Source organism: Peromyscus leucopus, chromosome 6 (assembly GCF_004664715.2).
Source record: "Peromyscus leucopus breed LL Stock chromosome 6, UCI_PerLeu_2.1, whole genome shotgun sequence".
In the NCBI taxonomy this organism is placed as follows: domain Eukaryota; kingdom Metazoa; phylum Chordata; class Mammalia; order Rodentia; family Cricetidae; genus Peromyscus; species Peromyscus leucopus.
In genome coordinates, this window is record NC_051068.1 from 113,610,368 (window position 1) to 113,630,562 (window position 20,195).

The following is a 20,195-nucleotide window of genomic DNA, read 5'->3' on the forward strand; positions in this document are numbered from 1 at the left end:
AGGATGGAAGCTCTTATATGGACAGGAAGTCTGGGGCAGGATGGGAGCTTTTGTCCAGACAGGAAGTCCGGGGTAGGATGGGCACTCTTGTCCAGAAGGGAAGTCCAGGGCAGGATGGGAGCTGGGGGCCAGTCTCTAAGTCCCAGGAAGTAGCTGGGAGGCCTCGGACGGATGGCCGTGGGGGCAGAGCGTGGAGATTGCAGGGGCTGCTGGGGGCTTGGAGAAGGGGATCCTTTCCGGTGGGGCTAGAAGGGGACCTGCCTGGTGGCCAGAACCTGGGGCCAAGTTGGGCAGGTCTTCCCCAGAGTGGCTGGTGCCCGGGAATGTGATATGGGCTGGGCCTGGAATACTCACCTCTGGTCCAGAAGGGAAGTTGGGAGCAGGATGGGAGCTGGGGGCCGGTCTGTAAGACTCAGGAAGTGGCTGGGGTCTCGGGCAGATAGGCATGGGGGCAGGGCGCGGAGATTGCAGGGGCTGCCACGGGCCTTAGAGAAGGGGATCCTTCCCAGTGGGGCTAGAAGGGGACCTGCCCGGTGGCCAGAACCTGGGGCCAAGTTGGGCAGGTCTTCCCCGTAGTGGCTGGTGCCCAGGGATGGGGTCCAGGTTGGGCCTGGATACTCACCTCTGTTCCAGAAGGGAAGTCAGGGGCAGGATGGGAGGTGGGGGCCAGTCTCTAAGTCTCAGGAAGTGGCTGGTGTCTCGGGCAGATGGGCATGGGGGCAGGGCGTGGAGATTGCAGGGGCTTGGGGCGGGGCTTGGAGAAGGGGATCCCTCCCGGTGGGGCTAGAAGGGGACCTGCCTGGTGGCCAGAACCTGGGGCCAAGTTGGGCAGGTCTTCCCCGTAGTGGCTGGTGCCCAGGGATGGAGTCCAGGTTGGGCCTGGATACTCACCTCTGGTCCAGAAGGGAAGTCGGGGGCAGGATCTGAGGAGATATTTTTAAGGTAAATTCAAAATATGGAGTAAGAGGCTGAATATAGGGTAACAGCGATATAGCAATGTAACATAGTAACACTATGCTAAGGAATGTAGACAGAACATTTCAGATGCTAAAGTAGAAATCTACTAAAGCTATGAAGAATCACATTGAAAAAATAAAAATGTGGGCTGGAGAGATGGCTCAGAGCATAAAAGTGGTTGCTGTTCAAATGTAAGGATATGAATATGAATCCCCAGAACCTGTGTATAAGCAGGATACAGTATCATGAATTCCTGTTCCCAACATTTTACAGGGAGATAGAAAGCATAAACAGAATCCTTGGAAACTCCCAGGCCAGCTTGCTCAGAAAAACAGTGGAGGAATCTTGTCTCAAACAAGGTGGAAAGTGAGAAGCAACATGATGGCTATCATCTGACCTCCACACATGTTCTCCCTCCCTCCCTCCCTCCTCCCTTCCTCCCTCCCTCCCTCTCTCTCTCTCCTCTCCTCCTCTTCCTCTTCCTCCTCCTCCTCTCCCCATCCATCTCCTTTTCCCTCTCCTTCTCTCAAACACACACACATTCACACTCATAAGTGTTCACACACATTCTACACACACAACAGACACAACACTAAAAGATACATTTAAAGAATTTTTAAAGGATACTTGCTTGACCATTATCGGAAAAAAAATATAATTATCTTAGTTTTGGTTACTTACTATATATTATCAATACAACTTAAGGATTTCATTATACCATTCCCATAATTTGCATATAACCAGATTTGAAGGCATGATGTTAACCTTTAATGACCTCTCTTCCCCTCCTCTTTTGCCCTAGTATTTCCCCTTTAATGATGCATCCTTCTCTCCCCTCTCTGGATTCCACATGAGACAAAGCATATTTCCTATTTTTAGCCTGGCTTATGCCATTTCCAGCTACTTGTCTGAAAATACTATAATTTAACTCTCATTTACAGCTGTAAAAGATATAGTTATGTATATATGACAACAATCATTATTCTCTCATCTATTAAAGAACACCCAGTCGGTTGTATAGTTTAGCTTCTGGGGGCAGTGAATAATAAGCATGAGGACACAGGTTTCTCTGTAGTACGTTGACTTTGATTCTTTTGGATGGGTACCCAGAAGTAACATGACTGGATCTGATAGAAGTTGTCTCTCAAGTTTTTGGAGGATCCTACAGATTGACTTCTGTAGTAGCTATAATAATTTAATTTATATTCCAAGCAGCAGTGTAATGGGCTACTGTCCCCTGCATCCTCACCTCTGTCACTTGATTCCTGGATGACAGACATTCTTACTGAGATGATAACACTCTCTGCAAATTTCAGTTTCCAATTTCTCCTTTCAGGAACAAGAAGAAATTTTTAATAAAAAACTCAGGAAGCAGAACAAAAATTATGAGGACGAAATAAGGAATATCATGATGAAAAAGAAGAATTCTCCTTGTTCCGTGATGTGAAAAGCCTAAGCACACTGGCTTCCTCCCCTGCTCTCTCCTTCAGGGCAGAATCTTACTGATATGCTTCAGACCATCTCACATCAGAACTAAATGTAATCCACAATAATAAAGATGGCAAAGCCTAAGAGCCTATGTGTGGTGATATATTGTGTACCCCAATAAAGCTTACCTGGGGATCAGAGGACAGAGCCAGCCACTAAATTACACATAGAGGTCAGACAGTGGTGGCACACACCCTTAATCCTATCACACAGGTGAGTTCAAGGCCACACCAGGCTACATGAGAGAAACAGAACCAGGTAGTGGTGACATACTCCCTTAATCCCAGGAAGTAATATGGCAGGACGTGGAAAGGTACATAAGGTGTGAGGAAACAGGAACTCACTCTCTTGAGGCTGAGGTAAGCTAATGGCTGGATGTTCTGCTTTTCTGATGGCTCTGGGTTTTTTTTTTTATTATAAATCCCTTTAAGACTCGTGTTACATATGGTACCCAACATATCTGGCACAAATTCACTGAGCAGGTCCCAGCTCAGTGCTGAGCTACAGGAGGCCAGAGTCTGGACCCGATGTGGGCCAGAGTCCCTAACCAACTGGATCCAGATGGCTTGTTCTTTCACTTCTTCTCTCCTAGTGTGTTGTAGGCTCTCCCTGAAGCTCCATCTCAGGCTGCTGACACACTAGGTAGCTACCTTGAAACCTACTTGGGCTTCTACTGTTCTATGAAGTTGGCTGAGTTGATGAGTCAATTAAGATTTCTTAAAGGGAGAAATTAGTTAAAAGAGAATTTTTCCACACATTAAAAAGTGGGAAACATTTTTACAATGTAGATTATTTGGTCTCTATTTGATAACACATTAAGCGGTCTAAAAATGAAACAATTAAACGAGAGGATAATTAATGTTGCTGAGATAGATGCAATGTCAATTATAAATATTATTTGTTTGATCATTTCTGTTTTATCTTTGAAAAGTTGGTTATTCAGCCTGGTCTACAGAATGAGATCCAGGACAGGCACCAAAAACTACACAGAGAAACCCTGTCTCATTGGAAAAAAAAAAAAATGTTGATTATTGTGAGTGCCAAGATAAAAATTTTAGAAAAACTTGTTAAAACAGACCATAGGGAAATTCAGACCCAGACAGAAGAATATAAATGTGAACCAATCTCAGCATTGCATTATACAGTTACAGGGACACAGCCTAAGGCTTTCAAACAGCCAACCTTAATTTATCTAATAACCATACAGGAACTGCCAAATGCTCAGGGCTGCTGTGTACAAGCTGATTGGAATTTTGTGCAAATGTTAGATTTGAGGAGGTTCAAAGAAGCTATAATGTTATATGGTGTGCATTCTCCACTCATGAAGCAAATGTTAAACTCATCGTCAACTTGTAATAGAATTATCCCTCAAGACTAGAGAGATTTGGTTACAGCAGTCTTAGAGGCTGGTCCCCAGTTACAAAGGAGGACCTGGTAGAAAGATGAGGCTAAGACCATTGAACAACAATGTAGAGCTATAGGTACTGAAATTTCCCAAGATCAACTTCTTGGAGGATACGACTATGCTGATACACAAACACAATCTTTATATGATGACCATACTCTAACTTTATGCTGAATGGCAGCCTTGAATGCTTGGGACAGATTTGAAGAAGCAGGAAAGGAAATAGAGTCATTTGCAAAAGTTATACAGGGCCCAAAAGAAACCTTCACTGATTTCTTACAAAGACTGTCTTCAGCAATAAATAGAGCAATACCAAATTCAGAGGATAGAAAGATAATAATTGAAACTCTGACTTTTGAAAATGTTAATACACATTGCAAAAGAGTAATTAGGCTGTTAAAAGCAAGATCAGCACCCTTGGAGGAATGGATCCAAGATACAATTAATATTACATCTCATGACCATGATGATACTTAGATAGGAGAGGTGATTTCCAGAATTTGAAGAAAAATAGTAATGTCAGGTGTTTCAAATGTGGTAAACAAGGTCACCTAAAAAGGGACTGTAAACAGGGCATTCCTACAAACAATCTTTTTTCAAGGAATAATCCCAATAGAATGCCCCTCCTTCTAGAATATGCAGAAGGTGTAGTAAAGGCAATCATTGGACTAACAAATGTAGGTCAGCAAGGGACAGGCAAGGTAATCCTTTGCCGTTGCTGTTGGGAAACTCCCTGAGGGGCCTCTTGTAGGCCCCCATTTCAAATTCAGTTCAGTCCTTTCCTGAGATCATAGAAGAAAACCCTTCCTAGAGCAATTAAAGAATCTAATTTCTACTGTAAAAAACCATACTGCTCTGGATGATAGAATGGCTATAGAAAATAAAACAAAAATTTAAGGAGAAACCATAAATCAAAACTGATAAAGATTAGATATGGAAACTCCACAAAATTAGGGTTGGGGAGGGGTTTTGTTTTTGTCTTTCAGGAGAGTGAAGGCTAAGGAATCTGAAGAACACTGAACAAATGAGACAACTGAAGAAAAAGGACAAATCATCCAGAAAAAAAAATGTCCCAAGAAAAAAGAGTAAATTGGCCTATTGGTATATCACATATCTAGCAGGATAAAATGTCATAAGTCTTCCTAGATGTTTGTTTCTGCTGTTCTCTACAGATATATAATGCAAATTGTCTTTATGTAGTCCCAGTTTAATTAAAGCTGGCTTTGGAGTTGGAGAGTGGCTCTCTCCTTCTCTAAACGCAAGCATTCTTGTTAAAAGAAAATGTAAAATCTATGTATCATGTCAGAAGAGCTATCTGATATGGGACAGAAGAGAAACCAAAATTAAGGCTCTATTCTATTGCCACTAATGTCATAATTCTTTGGTTTTATTTGGACTCTTTAAAATTTTCTTAAGGTATGAATTTTATATCAAAATTTATAAGATTTATATATATATATATTTTAAACTTTTGTCATAATGTTAATGGGCACATGGAGTACTAACTAATTCTAGAAAAAAAGGCTTCATCTAGCTGTACATGATTTGGGGTTTGAGTCTCTATCAGTTTTCTGCAGGAAACTATGACCATGCCTAACAGAGACTCTGAAGTCTCCAAAAAGATGATGGGACCACACAATGATGAATCCATCAGGATGATGATAATACCACTAAGCTGACAAACACTACCCAAAGATCGGCTTTGGACTACAAACTGCTCAGGACAATTTTGAGATGGCTAGCTGAGATGATCCAGCCTCACAGACTACTCAAGGAAGGACTTGAGACAAGCCCTGAACTTTTGCATTATGCAAAGACTGAACAACAAATGGTACAGCTACCTTTCCCAGAACTTGACACTTAACCTAATTTTTTTTCTTTTCAGGATCACCTAAAGAAGCCTTTGCCACCAGACAGCAAGAAGTAATTTTAAGAACACAATGCCCACATTCCCAAGAGGTGGGGTGGGTGGATTTTGTTCTTTCAATGAGTTATAGATAATTGTCATTTGTTTAGGATGTTTGGTTACAAGTTGTTATTGTTAATAGAAAAAAGGTTAAACAAAGGAGATTAGATTTAGAGTTCTTTTTTGGAAAAAAAAAAAAAGAGGATATAGATATAAGATAAAAGGTAGATTTGATGTGCCCACCCATCAAAATAAAAATGAGGCGCAGGGACATCAAAGTTGGTGAAGGCACACTGAGTTAAATGCTTGTTGTGCCAGCACCTCCCTCCAGTGGTGACTGACTATCCTTGCCCCACATCAGAACTTGGAGGATTCTCAGGCAGCATGGGTGGGTGAGATGTCTGTCTTGCTCCTCATTTTGGTGTCCAGATTTTTTCTTATTTCTTCAGGCCCTCAGTCTCACCCCTTCAAACACACACAAAAACGAATAGGGCAGAAATGTGTCTATGGAACTCAAGTCTTCAGTCTATGCTAGGCAGGATCCTGTCCTCCAGGCTTGCCCTGGTCTCCCAATCCCTTTAGTCAATGAAGAATTCAGCAGCTGACTTTCCCTTCCCTTAACACTGCAGTCATCAGCCTTTGCTCGTCCTGATTCTTAGCCTGTCTCTCTTTTCCTCACCATGGAGCCCACTATGAAGTTCTAGAACCATCCCTGGCAGTGGACCTGTGCATGTTTTCCTGATTCCAAGAGCACAGCCATCCTCATTCAATTCTCACTTTCCCAGTTCTCACAGGCCTCATGTTGCCAGACTCCTGGACATGAAAGGGATACTGCTCTACTAGGCACACCTCAGCTGTATGTGCCCCTCCCCACACTTCCTCACCTGCTAAGAGTCAGGCATTCTCTACCCTCCCCGGTGCAGGCAGGACTCCCTCCTCTGCCCAGCAGTCAGGGACAGGCTGGCTGCAGGTCAGTGTTCTGAGCTACACATCACAAGTCCCCTTCCTCTCAGCCCTCCAAGCCGAGAACCCCACTCTGCCTCGTGGGTTTGAACTCTCATCAGAACCCTCATCACACTGTCTGCTTATCAGTGGGTTTGGGGACCAAACTCTCCTCTGATCCACCATCATGCCTCTGTCTGTCTGTCCATGGCATTAGTAACTGCTAATAAATCTTACTCCAAAAGACAATTTGCCTCAGTACCTACCCTGAATCCCAAACTGAAACCTCTTAGAATGAAAATGAAGAAATCTGCCAAATAATCATGAGTGATTTAAAATGAAGTAAAATGAGTGGAACAACAATTCAGGCTTCAAAAATGAAGGTAGATCCTAAAATCCATATTTATAAATCAACGTATATTTACCCACTATGTTAAATGTAAGTCCAGTTCTCCTGAATCCTCACAAAATGATCCTAATTTTGACTCAGCAAATTATGACAGTCATAGGTTGTCCAGAATTGACATCAGAAGACTTTCCTCACAAAGAGAAGCAGAGGAACCCTGAGGCTTTCTTTAGTCTTTTATTGGGTGACTATGTAGACCTCCGATTCAGGGAGGTTAGCAGACAGGCATGAATGCACAGAAAATTTCCAGTCATAATTGGTGAAACCTAGAGTCACATAGAAACCCAATTTGAACTTCTGTTAACACTGGCCAACTTTCTGTTTGCTGAAATCCCATTTCAACCAGCTGTCTGGACATCGTGGCTTGATAAATGATTGAGAACATTTTAGGGGCTGGAGGGATGGCTTGGCAACTAAGGACAGGGCTTTCTGTTCTTACAAAGGACAGAGTTTGTATCTCAGGAACCATGCAAATCAGCATGTTTGTGACTCCAGCTCCAGGGATCCCACGGCCACTTCTGACTTCTGCAGACACCTGAATGCAGGTGGTCAACAGACACAAGCACGTGAGCAAATACAATAAAATCTTTCAATAACCCACAAATTACCTTCAAGCTGTATTTGTTGTTCTACGAAGTGCAGATGATAACACATAAAGAAGAAAACTAACACCACCTAAAAAGATTAAGTGCATTTATCACATAACATACAATAATCACATACAGACTCTGCTGAATTTTGGAGTAACTACCTTTAAAATGTGGTTCCTGAGGATACCTCACAGGATTACAATCAAGAAAGTGAGCATCCAGCCCACAGGGCTATAGGAAAGTAAGAAATCTTCACTGTAAACTGAGGCTATATCTGAGGAAAAGAGTAAGGCCCTGACCAACGTCATATACACTTTGGGCCATATACAGCCTGGGCCACATGAAATATCAGGATACACAACTCCATCAGCCCTTACAGCACAGGATAACGGGGCTGGAATTCCAGTTTCTCAGCTGAGGAGAGGTGTTACTCTGGGGTGAGGGGCTCTTTGCCCTTCCCATGCCCCCATCATCTCTGTCTCTCTCCAGATGTTCAAGCTGGCCTCAAACTCCTGCTCCTATGGTTTTCAGCGCCACCATCTCTAATGTGACTCCATTTCAGATCTGACAGCTACTCCCGGGGGCTCTGCAAGTTTTGAAGATTCTGTTGATCTGCCATCCTGCGCTTTGTTTGTAGCTGACACACACACAATGCCTGAATGAAGGTCCCTGTTTTGTGTGGGTTTATGTGATCCGTTTCCACACTTGGAAGGAATTGAAAGACTTCAAGAAGTCAATGACAAAGAGAGACATTTTTGGACAATCTTAGGCAAGTGAGAGGATTAGAAGGAGGGGCTTATGTGCTGAGTTTAGCTGGAGTCTATCGTAATCTTTCCCAAGATGTTGATACAGTAATTTTATGTTCAATGATGGGTGAATAGTCCCTGGTCATTTCCTGCCTGTCAGAGTTCTTTGTCTGCCTCTCAGTTCCCACATTTATTTATTTGTTTGTTTGTTTGCTTGCTTGCTTGTTTGCTTGTTTGTTTGTTTGTTTGTTTAGACAAAGAACAGAATAGTGCAAAAGCTTGTATCTTCTCTGAACATATACTTTACCTCTTGTCTGCTGTGTGGCGTGAACATAAGTGAAAGAAATAAGAAGCAAAGAGAGAAGGCTGGGCAACAAACCTCTCTTTGCATCACCTATCACAGCTGAAAAACTGGAAGCTGAGGCGTGGTTCATGTTTGTATCCACTCACTTTCCCCTTCCCTGTTTATTGAATTGAACAGGGCTCTCTCTGCCTGCTTTCTTCTGGGTGGGAGAGATGAAGGGGGATTTTATATGGTCCCTATTTTTGTGACAGAATGTCCACAGGAAATAGTAATGAAGCTTGATAAAGATGCTACAAAAAGATCAAAAGAGGTTTAACAATTTATTAGACAGCCAGTTATAATTATTGCACATAATAACATATCATGATTCTGATGGTTAGTGTTTAACCCTTTCAATTACAGAGTGACAAATTCCTGGAATGAAAAGTGCCTAAGTTTGTGCTCAAACTGATGATTGATATAATACAATTAGAGACATGTATAAACTTGAAAGAATGTATCATTTATAAACCAAAGATCCTAAAAAGAAGCCAAAATGGACCCTCCCCCCCTTATAAATACTGGTGACTGACCAGAATTTCAGTGACTGCAGACAGGTTAGGATGTTGAGAGGCAGAGCACAGTTAAATTACCTTGCCCCTCTAAGTAGCCATTCATTGTCTACCTCTATGTGTGACCTAAAATCCTTGTGACAATTAGGTAAGTCTTTTTGGAATATACAGATAGACCCTCCGACTTCCACCAACCCAAATCTAAGAATGTCCTCTGATAGCATGTGAGGTCTACCACAGAGATTTCCCACCTTGCTGTAACCTGCTCACCTAAGGTTTCAGACAACGTATTTTAAGAGTGTCCTGATGTGTGAAGTTCAGTGTTCTGTCACTGTAGAAATTTCATGCAATTGTTGCCGCATTGGAACATGGAATTTGGGGGACCTAAATCTGTGCTCCCTAGCCATGGCCATCACTCATGCCAGGGTGGGCTTTATGGTGATACAACTGCTTCACCTGTTCTCATTATAAATCCACATAAATCCTGAGAAAGTTTTTTTTTTATTTTTTTTTTAAGATTCTAAACAATCAAAAACTGAGCCAACCATGGCTTTCTAGTCTTGTGTCTCTCATGCTGGCCATGGTACAGAGACACGTCTCCCAGCAGTTGCCTGCCTGCTTGAGCCACCAGTGTGCCATGAGCTAAGCTGTGTGGTGGGTTTCAGGTTTGCTCATGTAGACAGAAAAGGTTACAGATATGCAGAGAGCAGGCAAAGATGGGAAAAGTCTAAATATGTTACAGTGAATTTAACAATATGCTTAGGATTGAGAAAAAAGTGATATAGACAGTCATCAAAATAGTTTAAAAATAATAAAGTCTTTAAAGAGAAAGAAAAGTAATAAAAAAAATAATAAGCCACGTCAGGATGGAAAATATACAGGGTGTCTGGATCCTATATTGTGTCTTGTTAACTTTAAATTTTTTAAATGCTAATGTACAAAAAATAATGGCTGCTCAGAGATATTGAATTATGGAGACTGCTAAACTAAACCAACCTATATATTTTAAAAATGTCTTAACTTCAAAATGGAAGTTGGACAAAGTGTTTTCTTGGGAGAGAGGTTATGTTTTTGTTTCCACAGGAAAGGAAAGGCTGTGTATTCTTACCAGGTTAGTAGAGATCAGGTTTGACGAGAGGAGACCTGAGTATCCTGGCCACACACTCGGGGAAGAAGCCAAGAAAGACTACAGAACAGGTGACTTGTAAGCTGATCCCTTGACATGGGAACAACTCAGAACTGAGATGAGACATGATAAATCTTGTTGGCTACATCATTTCACAATGCATGGATAGAGATTTATATTACAGTTTGATTATATAATCCAAACAAACTTATAAAGTTGACAGATGCCTTTTACTTGCTCAAACATAAAACAAAAAAAGATCATTTTTAACTGATTTGTGCACACTGCACATTTCATATTTATACTAATGCAGATCTGTCTGCTACCTTTGAAAGTTTATGTGTTTTCAGAGCAAGGGGACCAAACACCAATGGAAATGGGTGGCCCAGGTGATCCAACCTCTCTGAGTGCCTCTGGTGCAGTTTCTTCAGAGTTCTTCACAGAACAGCTTCAAGATTGATGGATGAGATGGTCCTGCTAGGTGGCCACAGACTACTCCAGCCCAACTCACTTTCCCATTGCACAGAGGCTGGAACACAAATGATACAACTAGCTCTCCCAGGACTTGACCATTCTTTCAATTTTCTCAGGGTCCACTAAAGATGCCTTTGCCCCCTAGACAACAGGAAGCAGTCTAAAACACACAACAACCACATTCCCAAGAGGTGGGGGTGTGTATATTTTTGTTTGTTTGTTTTTTTCGTGGATTATGGATATGTATCTGTGGGCCCTGGCCTTCCGATATGGAGTAAATTGTTGCCTGCTTGCCGACCTTGACTAGATGTCCTCCCTATCCTGATTCCCTGCCGATTTCCATCTTACTGAATGCTCACCAGAGGTTCTTTGTTCCTGTATCCTGCATTTGGTGTAGACAGCTTAGATGCAAGAATGTAGAACATTGGGTAGTGAACTTCTGCGCTCTGGGGATCCTCCATTGTGCTGTAAGCCTGTATTTAAAGTTTCCTCCCTCTTTCAATAAAGGACATTTGGCATTCTGCTGTGGTGAATGACTTTGCATCTCTTGTCTCTATTTTTTAATCCACAGCCCCTCGCTCGGACATGGTGAACGGGTGGCAGTAGCTGTTAGTTATTTAGCTGTTCTTACCCTGCAAGGAAACGTCACGAAACACGACAGAATCCGCTTATAAGAGTTTATTAGAAAATAAAGGGACAGAGAGTGCAGGCCTGTGGGAGAGACACGTGCGTGGAGAAGAGAGTGGGGAACATGGCGCTCGACTTTTAAAACCGGCTAGGGGCGTGGCCAGGTCACGTCACTACTCTACGAGTGTGCATAGATCACATGGTCACGTTGCGCACTTACGTGACCATGTAAAGTCACGGACCCTGATCACGCGAGACCCCTTGGCCCGGAACTTGCTAGGCGGAGATATCCGGGCCCACCGGGTATCTTAGCTACGAGACGCCTTGATCCGGAAATGGCTAGGGGGAAGTGTCCGCCTGGTAAATAAACCCTTCAGTAGCGCCACAAATGGAGGTCCCACTGAGACCCTACCAAGATCCGAGAAAGAAGGGACAGGCTTATGGACACTCTTGGAAGGCTGGCCAGTAATTTAAAGAAAAAAGAAAAGGTAAGAGTGAATTGTCATGGGGGCAATTAGGGCACCACCACAGTTAAGAAAGGGCAAGACAGCTAAAGATTTTAAATAAAAAAGGAAATCTTCCCAATAGAGAAGAGGGAAGGAAAGGAAATTTCCCATTAGAAAAGGGAGAAAATTTTTTAATCAAGAAAAAAGGATTTTCCCGGTAAAAAGGGGGGAAAATTTTGAAACTAGGCCTAAAGATTTTTAGGGCCTTGTAGAGGAAGGATGACCAAAAGAGAGAAGCCGCTTCCCAGTGGTAATTGAGGAAGAAAAGACTCTTTCCAATTGTAGAATGTTCAGGATAGCTGAAACTCTGAGTTCTTTCTGCCTGCCAATGCAGAGCAGCAACATCTGAATTACAAAGAGTCAGCAGGTGGGCCGACTGCTGCTGGATGAACAAGCAAGTGAGCCCAGAGCTTAAAGTTTTGCTGTCTGTCTGCTTATTTTGTTTAAATGCTTTTTTTTTTTTTTTTTAATTTTTCCCTCAGAGTGGGAATAATTCAATATTTAGGATTCCTTCATGGGAAATGTTTTTCCCTTGTGGTGGGAATAACTCATTATTAGGTAGCCCCTTCATGGGAGTAAGAAGTTTAAACAAGAGTGCATGTGTGTGGGGCGTGCCCCAGAGCAACTGTGGACAAAGGTGCCTGCTGCCCCGCTGGCAGGTAAGCAGGCAGGAAGTGAAGCGGAAAGGCCAATGAGAAGAACAGATTCCTGGGCAGGCAAGCAAGCAGAGGCCCTGGAAGGGACTAGTGCTAAAAGTTTAAACGGCCCTAACTTCTGGTGAAAAATGGTTTTGGTCAGGACATGGAATGCTAAGTCAATGCTGTTTAATAAAGGATGTTCTGTTCTTTTGATTGTCTTAATAGATGTTTGGATTTTCATGGTAGATAAACTAAAAGAGTAGGATTCATAATTTTGAACTATATATTAGGTATGCTCTTGTCTGTTGATCATTAGTGAAAATTTGGCTCTGCTTTTTAAGTTGCTTTCTAGAAATTCTTGGTTTAATTCTATAGAAATATAACACCTAAAATGCATTGGGTTGTTAGCTTATTAAATAATGTTGTTGCTAAGATAAAACCATAAAAATAATCTCTTACTGATAAAGAAGTTACAAAATTATTTTTCCAGTAAATAAAATACAGGTAAATTGTTTGGTCCACATTGTTAATAATTGGCTATTTGTGCTAATGTGTTACTTGGAATCTATCAAAAAGGATCCTCTTTTTAAGATTTTATAAAAATACTCTAGAAGAGTATTGCCTAAAGTTACCTCTTCAAATCCTATAGAGATTGTATTTAATGCTTTTATAGTTGGCATATGTAAAAAGGACCATAGAAATAGAAGCTGGTGATAGAATTGCTCAATTATTATTGCTTTCATATTTTAAATGCAAAATAGCATCTATATGTAGAACTGGAGACTTTGGAGGCACAGGAAAAAATGTGTTTTGACAAATAGTTATCAATGACAAACAGCCTAAATTAGAAATAAAATTATATGGGATTGAGATTGAAAGAATATTGTATTCTGGTGCTGGGTATATCTATAATTTCACAAGAATCCTGAGATCCCAACTGGCCCCTTAAAAATTCTACCTCTAACCTACAAGGTATCAGCACAGCTCAGATGCCATTACAGAGCAGGCTACTTTTAATTTGGAAGGATGAGGAAGGTCAGGCGGGAACTTTTCAACCTTTTGTGCTACCTGACATTCTAGTGAACTTGTGGGGACAGGATGTGTTAGACAGTATGGGAGCAGTGCTTACAACACAGCTTGTACAACAGATGCTGAAGAGTCAGGGCTACTGCCTGGGCAGAGGCTTAGGGAAAATGTTGCAAGGAGACCCACTCCCTGTGGCAGACAAAAGCTGTGTCACTAGATGTCCTGGGGATACTAGAGGATTAGGGTCTTTTCCATAGGGGTCACTGCACAGCAGCCTTCGATAATACAACCAATAAAATCACTTGGAAAAGTGATGACCCTGTATGGGTGGAACACTGGCCCCTTACTAAAGAAAAATTGGAGGCTGCAAATGCTTTAGTTAAGGTACAGTTAGATGCTGGACATATCATTCCTTCCACTTCACCTTGGAACTCACCAATATTTGTTATTAAAAAGAAATCAGGAAATGGAGGCTATTACAGGATCTGAGAGCTGTAAATAAAACCATGCTTCTCATGGGAGCAACACAGCCTGGTTTGCCTGCCCTGGGGGCAATTCCTAAACATTGGCATTTAATTGTGATTGACTTATATATTATTGCCTGCTAAAGATAAAAACTTGTTTTCGATGTCTTTTCTAAATTACAAGAGGTTCTTAGCCTGGCTAATTTACAGATAGCCCCAGAAAAGGTACAGGCATCTTTTCCCTATCATTATTTAGGTCATGAATTGTTACGCACAGGCATACGTCCACAAAAGATTACTCTGTGTACGGATCAGCTACGCACACTTAATGATCTCCAAACCTTTCTAGGAGATATTCAATGGCTTCGGTCCACTTTAAAGATTCCAACAGGTCAGCTTTGCCCTTTGTATGATGTCTCAAAGGGCGACCCTGACCCTTCATCTCCCCGCAAATTAACAGCTGAAGGATGTGTAGCCCTACAACGAGTGCAAGAGGCCCTGGAGCAGGCTCACGTGCAGTATATAGATCTTTCTTCTCCCTTATTATATTTGATATTTTGTTTTTCTCATTCACCTACTGGAGTGTTTTGGCAAACAGGTCCTATTCTAAGGGTACATTCCCCAGCTTCTCCAGCAAAAACATTACTCCTTATCCACAGGCTGTTGCTTGCTCAGATTATATTTAAGGGAATCCAGATCAGTGTTCAAACCTTTGGTAGGGAGCCAGATATTGTGGTGACCCCATACACCCAGTCTCAAATAACATGGTTACAAACTAATGATAATGATTGGACCATATTGACATGCTCCATACAGGGTCAGTTTGATACACACTACCCCTCCAATGATGTGTGTCATTTTTTTAAATTGCATCCTGTTATATTTCCCAAGATAGTACAGATGACTCCTATTCCTCAGGCCTGTGTGATATTTACTGATGGCACCTCACGTGGTTTTGCTGTGGTAGTTTCTGGTAACATAGTGAAGAGAATGAAAGTCCAGGGCACTTCTGCCCAGATGGCAGAGGTAAAGGCACTGTTGCTTGCTTTACAGATGTTTTCTGATGGGCTTTTAAACATTTATACTGATAGTCAATATATGACACATGCAGTTATGACTTTGGAGACAACAGCCTACATAACATCCATCTCTCCCATTCATGAATACTTATTGCAAGTGCAAGGATTCATATGGTCCCACTCACATAACCTTTTTGTGGGTCATATTAGAACTCATACCCAATTGCCTGGACCTCTAAGTGAAGGTAATCAGAGGGCTGATGCCATTACTCGTATGGCTGTCACATTAATTTGTTCTGCCTTTGAAAAGGCTACTCAGTTGTATCAACCTTATCATCTTAATGCTGAATCTCTTCGTCATCACACAGGCATAACCCAGGAACAAGCCATCCAGATAGTTAAATCGTGTCCTATTTGTGCTGAATTTTTACCTATTCCTCATTTGGGAGTTAATCCCCAAGGACTTTTACCTAATCATGTGTGGCAGATAGTTGTCACACACGTGCCTTCCTTTGGAAAATTACAATATATCCATGTGTCTATTGATACATATTCTTCTCTAATTTTTGCTTCTGCCCATTCAGGGGAAAAGGCTAAGGATGTAAAGAATCATTGTCTTCATGCTTTTGCCTATATGGGACTGCCAAAATGCATAAAGACTGATAATGGTCCCGCCTACAGCAGTATGGGATTTTCAAAATTCTGCCAAGATTTTTCTATTGTTAATAAGACTGGTATTCCCTATAATCCTCAAGGACAGGCAATAGTAGAACGCTTCCATTGTACCTTAAAAACATATATTGCTAAAGTAAAAAGGGGGAGCTAGGGCCTCATCTCTCCTCTCCACATTCTATTCTTTCCCTTGTTTTATATATTTAAAATTTTTTATTGATGGATTCTGCTGGAGTATCCACTACAGATAAGCACTGGATGGCTCCTGTTGCAAATCATCCTCTAGTGCAATGGAAGGATCTTTCTACTGGCACTTGGAGGGGACCCGATCTGGTGTTGGTGTGGGCCGGGGGATCTGTTTGTGTCCTTCCGCAGAACAATGAGGTTCCTCTTTGGATTCCTGAGTGCTGTGTGCGCCCTGTGGCTGCTGCTGAATCCCAACATGGCAGAGACCTATTGGGCCTTCTTGCAAAACTCTCCCCTTCTGATGCCAATGGGGATTGAGAACCCAATACGGCCAGCATTAATGTAAGCCTAGGAACTGTAGCCATGTGGTTGGATTCTTCAGAAGGTACTGTATGGTAACTTTTTTCAAAAATGTTGAGAACATGTCACCCAGACATCTTGGAGATTAAGGATAACTCTGAAGGTCACTGACCTTCATTTGTTAACAATAGCATGCCAGCTAAGCCTTTTTCATTTTCATAATTCTCTTCAAGCTGGTGTAGTACCTACTTTTCAGGAGCGGTTCTGTGCAACATTTATTGGCCTCCTGAAATTCATCTAGCCTCTTTTGAAGATACCTTAAAATTTGTGAACCTGAAGGTAGCTATTATGAGACCATTAGTTCTGCACCTTGTTTGCTGTCTGTTTTTCTTTATGGTTCTTAGTTGTTCTTTTGCAGAGCTGCCAGCCTAAGTAATGCTGGGATCAAGAAAAATGGGCCTTGGTGGTTTGTGTTCCTGGAGCTGTGTCCATGCTAGTGGACCGTGGCAGTTAGACACAGATGATGGATGCTCACATGCTCCAGAAGAGAATCTGACATCACTGTTGCCATTGTTGCTGTTATAGCGGTGGTGGCCACTGCTGCTATGTTTCTGGGATTGCCATTTCATAATTGGTTATTACAGCTAGCACAATGAAGACCCTGGCAGCAAAAGGAGATACCACAGTTAATTTATCTTTCATTCTATTGGGCATGCTAAATTTTATTCAACAGTTATATACATTTCAATTGGCTTTGAAAGTTGTAAAATTTATAAAACTCAGGTTCCACTTGCCTATGGGATACCACCTTAAGAGGACTCCAATTTGCAGTAAGGCTCGTTAAGGAAGGGAATGGCTCAGTTGCCTTCACCCTACTGGCTTATGGGTGTGTTAGGACTTCTGTTGGTCTTTTCTGTGTTGCACGGGTTGCAAGCCCAGCACCACTTTGAGATCTTTGGCAGCAGTAGCAGCTCACGTGGTTGAGTCTGTATGATAATGAGTATTCAGAGACGGGTAATGCCTGGGGGGCGTCATCAACCTAAGCCAGAGCACCTGTGTAGCCTGGGCAGGTGTCTCCATGATGGGTAAGGTGACCTGCTGACATCCCAGGCAACCTAAGTCAGAAGCTCATTTTTTAGTAAAAAGGGGGGGGGGACCTGTGGGCCCTGGCCTTCCCATATCCAGTAAACTGTTGCCTGCTTGCCGACCTTAACCAGATGTCCTCCCTATGCTAATTCCCTGCTGATTTCCATCTAACTGAATGCTCACCAGAGGTTCTTTGTTCCTGTATCCTGCATTTGGTGTAAACAGCTTAGATGCAAGAATGTAGAACATTGAGTAGTGAACTTCTGCCCTCCAGGGTTCCTCCATTGTGCTGTAAGACTGCATTTAAAGATTCCTCCCTCTTTCAGTAAAGGACATTTGGCATTCTGCTGTGGCAAATGACTCTCTGTCTCTTGTCTCTATTTTGTAATCCACAGCCCCTCGCTCAGACATGGTGAACAGGTGGTGGTAGCGCGTCATAATCAGTGAAGAAACTAAACAAAGGAGATTAGATTCAGGGATCTCATTCTGAAAAGAAAAAAAGGGGGATATAGGAATGGTAAGATAAAAGGGTAGATTATTGAATATACTGTTAAACTAAAAAAGCAACATCTAGTCTTAAATATTTTAGATTGGTATGGAATTTTGTATATTGATACAAATTTAAGGTTATTTTTGTTATAATGTATATGTGTTTGTATTCTTGTTTAAGATATTGTACCTGTGCAGCTCATTTAAAATAATAATGTAAAGTTTTAGTCCTTCAAAGCTATTTAGGATAATATAGAAATATTATCTATAGCAATCAAACTTATAGTCATGTTAGGTGTGTTTTCAAGGTCATACAGAGATATATTTTAGATAGATAGATGATCACTCCTTTCCTCAGACATAGCCTAAGTTTACAGTGAAGATTTCCCAGCTTCCTATAACCCGTGGGCTGGAGATTCATTTTCTTCATTGTAATCCTGTGAGGTGTCCTCAGGAACCAACCTTTCAAGACAGTAACTTCAAAATCCAGCAAAGTTTTATGCTATAGGTGACTATTGTCTGTTATGTGATGAATGCACTTAACCTTTTTAGGTGTTTTTAGTTTTCCTTCTACATGTGTTAATTTTCTGCACTTTGTAGAACAACAAAGACAGGTACTATGTGGTTTTTTAAGATTTTATTTTATTTATTTAAGTGTATGTGTCTGTCTACTTCATATATGTAAGTTCCTGCAGAAGTCGAAAGAGGTCATGAGGTTTCCCTGGAGCTAGAGTTACAAACAGTTGTGAGTTGCTCTGCATGGTTGCTGAGATATGAACTCTGTCCTTTGAAAGAGCAGAAAGCCCTCCCCTTAGACAGCAAGCCATCCCTCCATCCTCTAATGTATTCTTAGCAGTTTATCCGGTCATGGTGTTCAGACAGCTGCTCTATCCAGGAGTTCAGAAAACAATAAATTGGCCAGTGTTAACAGAAACTCAAAGCAGGTTTCTTGATTCTATTTTTTACAAATGCCATTGGAATATTTCTAACTATAAATGCCTGTCCATTCACTCTCCCTGAATTTGAAATCTACATAGCCCCCAATAAAGTATGGAGGAAAGCCCTGGGCTTTCCTCTGCTTCTATTTGTTATGACACATTTTCTGATGTCAATTCAGGACAACCAGGACATTTTGTCACTATGGACACCAGAGTGAAAGTGAAAGCAGACAGGCTCAGCTTCTCAGAAATACCCTGAATGTCTAGAAACCACATGACTTCTTGAATGGATTGGAGTCTGGTTTCTGTTATGCCCAGATTGTGACCCCCCAAAGAGACCACCGAAGACCTTGTTGGATGTTCCAGAATGCAACAGCAAGGTTTATTCTGCAGATACAAGTCTAGACAGGGACTCATTCCTACACCCAATGCAGTGAGGCAGGGAGGAGTGCCTCTTTCTTGGGGAAGTTAGTTTTTATAGGCAAAACCCATAAAATTTCTTAGAGGGGAGGGGGTTAGTACGGGTCCATCCTTGATTGGTCAAGTTTTTCCCGGGCCTGGACTTTATCTTATTTTAGCTTGTCTGTTTGCCTTGTCAGGAGTTTTACAACTTCTCTCCGGGTCAGGTCTTGTTATCTCTGGAGAGGGCATCTCGTGGTTAATTGGTTACCATCAGACATCCTGACTCTGTTCTTTTGTTCCTGGGCTGGCGCCATCATTTCTGGGGACTTGAAACTGGCCTGGCCTAAATCACAGTCCCCAAAGCCCCCACTGAAGACTTTAGGTACAGAATGCAAAAGTAAGGTGTTTTCTAAGTTTACAAGTCTCCAGGGAGGCTCTTCCAAACCTCTCACTCACAGCAGGGAGGTGGGAAGGAGCTCTCCCCTTTCTTTGTGAGGCTAGTTCTTAAAGACACAGACTATATAATTTATTTTAACCCACCTCCCTTTTTAGTCTTTTGGTCGAATATCCTGACTGTTTTCCAAAGTCCCTGTAGCAGATACAGTCACCTGGGGAAAAGGGGTCTAAGTTCTTATCTACACTTAGGAATCCTGGTTTAAGCTTCTCTTTGTCTGTAGGGGATAGAGTGGGGGGTTTTACTGAGGTATCACAGTTTCCACAGTTGTTTTACATGGAGCTGCTTGAAGTTTTTTTCCAAATCATGAGAGTATGAATATCAGGTACAGAATGCTTTTATGTTAAGCTGCAGATTACAATATGAACTCTGTAGCAAGCTCCACTACACAGCAACAGGGATCACAGAGTTCTCAGTAGAACAGAGACAGGACCTTCAAATTAGGAAAACAATTATCACAATGCATGTTGGTGTCTACTGAGCACAAGCACTG

General features: G+C 41.9%; 1 protein-coding gene across 3 annotated transcripts in view; it reads left to right on the forward strand.

The window, feature by feature from the left end:
• Nucleotides 1-2,534, forward strand: part of LOC114681710 (guanylate-binding protein 1-like) — a 31,128-nt gene extending 28,594 nt beyond the window's left edge. For 2 of the 3 annotated variants that reach the window (XM_037207143.1, XM_037207144.1), the window contains one exon: nt 2,294-2,428. In XM_037207143.1, coding sequence (XP_037063038.1) covers nt 2,294-2,404 — 111 coding nt within the window. In that variant the 3' untranslated portion in view covers nt 2,405-2,428. Of the gene's footprint in view, nt 1-2,293 lie in introns of all 3 variants that reach the window. The other variant, XM_028855364.2, reaches the window with a different exon arrangement.
• Nucleotides 2,535-20,195: the final 17,661 nt, after the last annotated feature.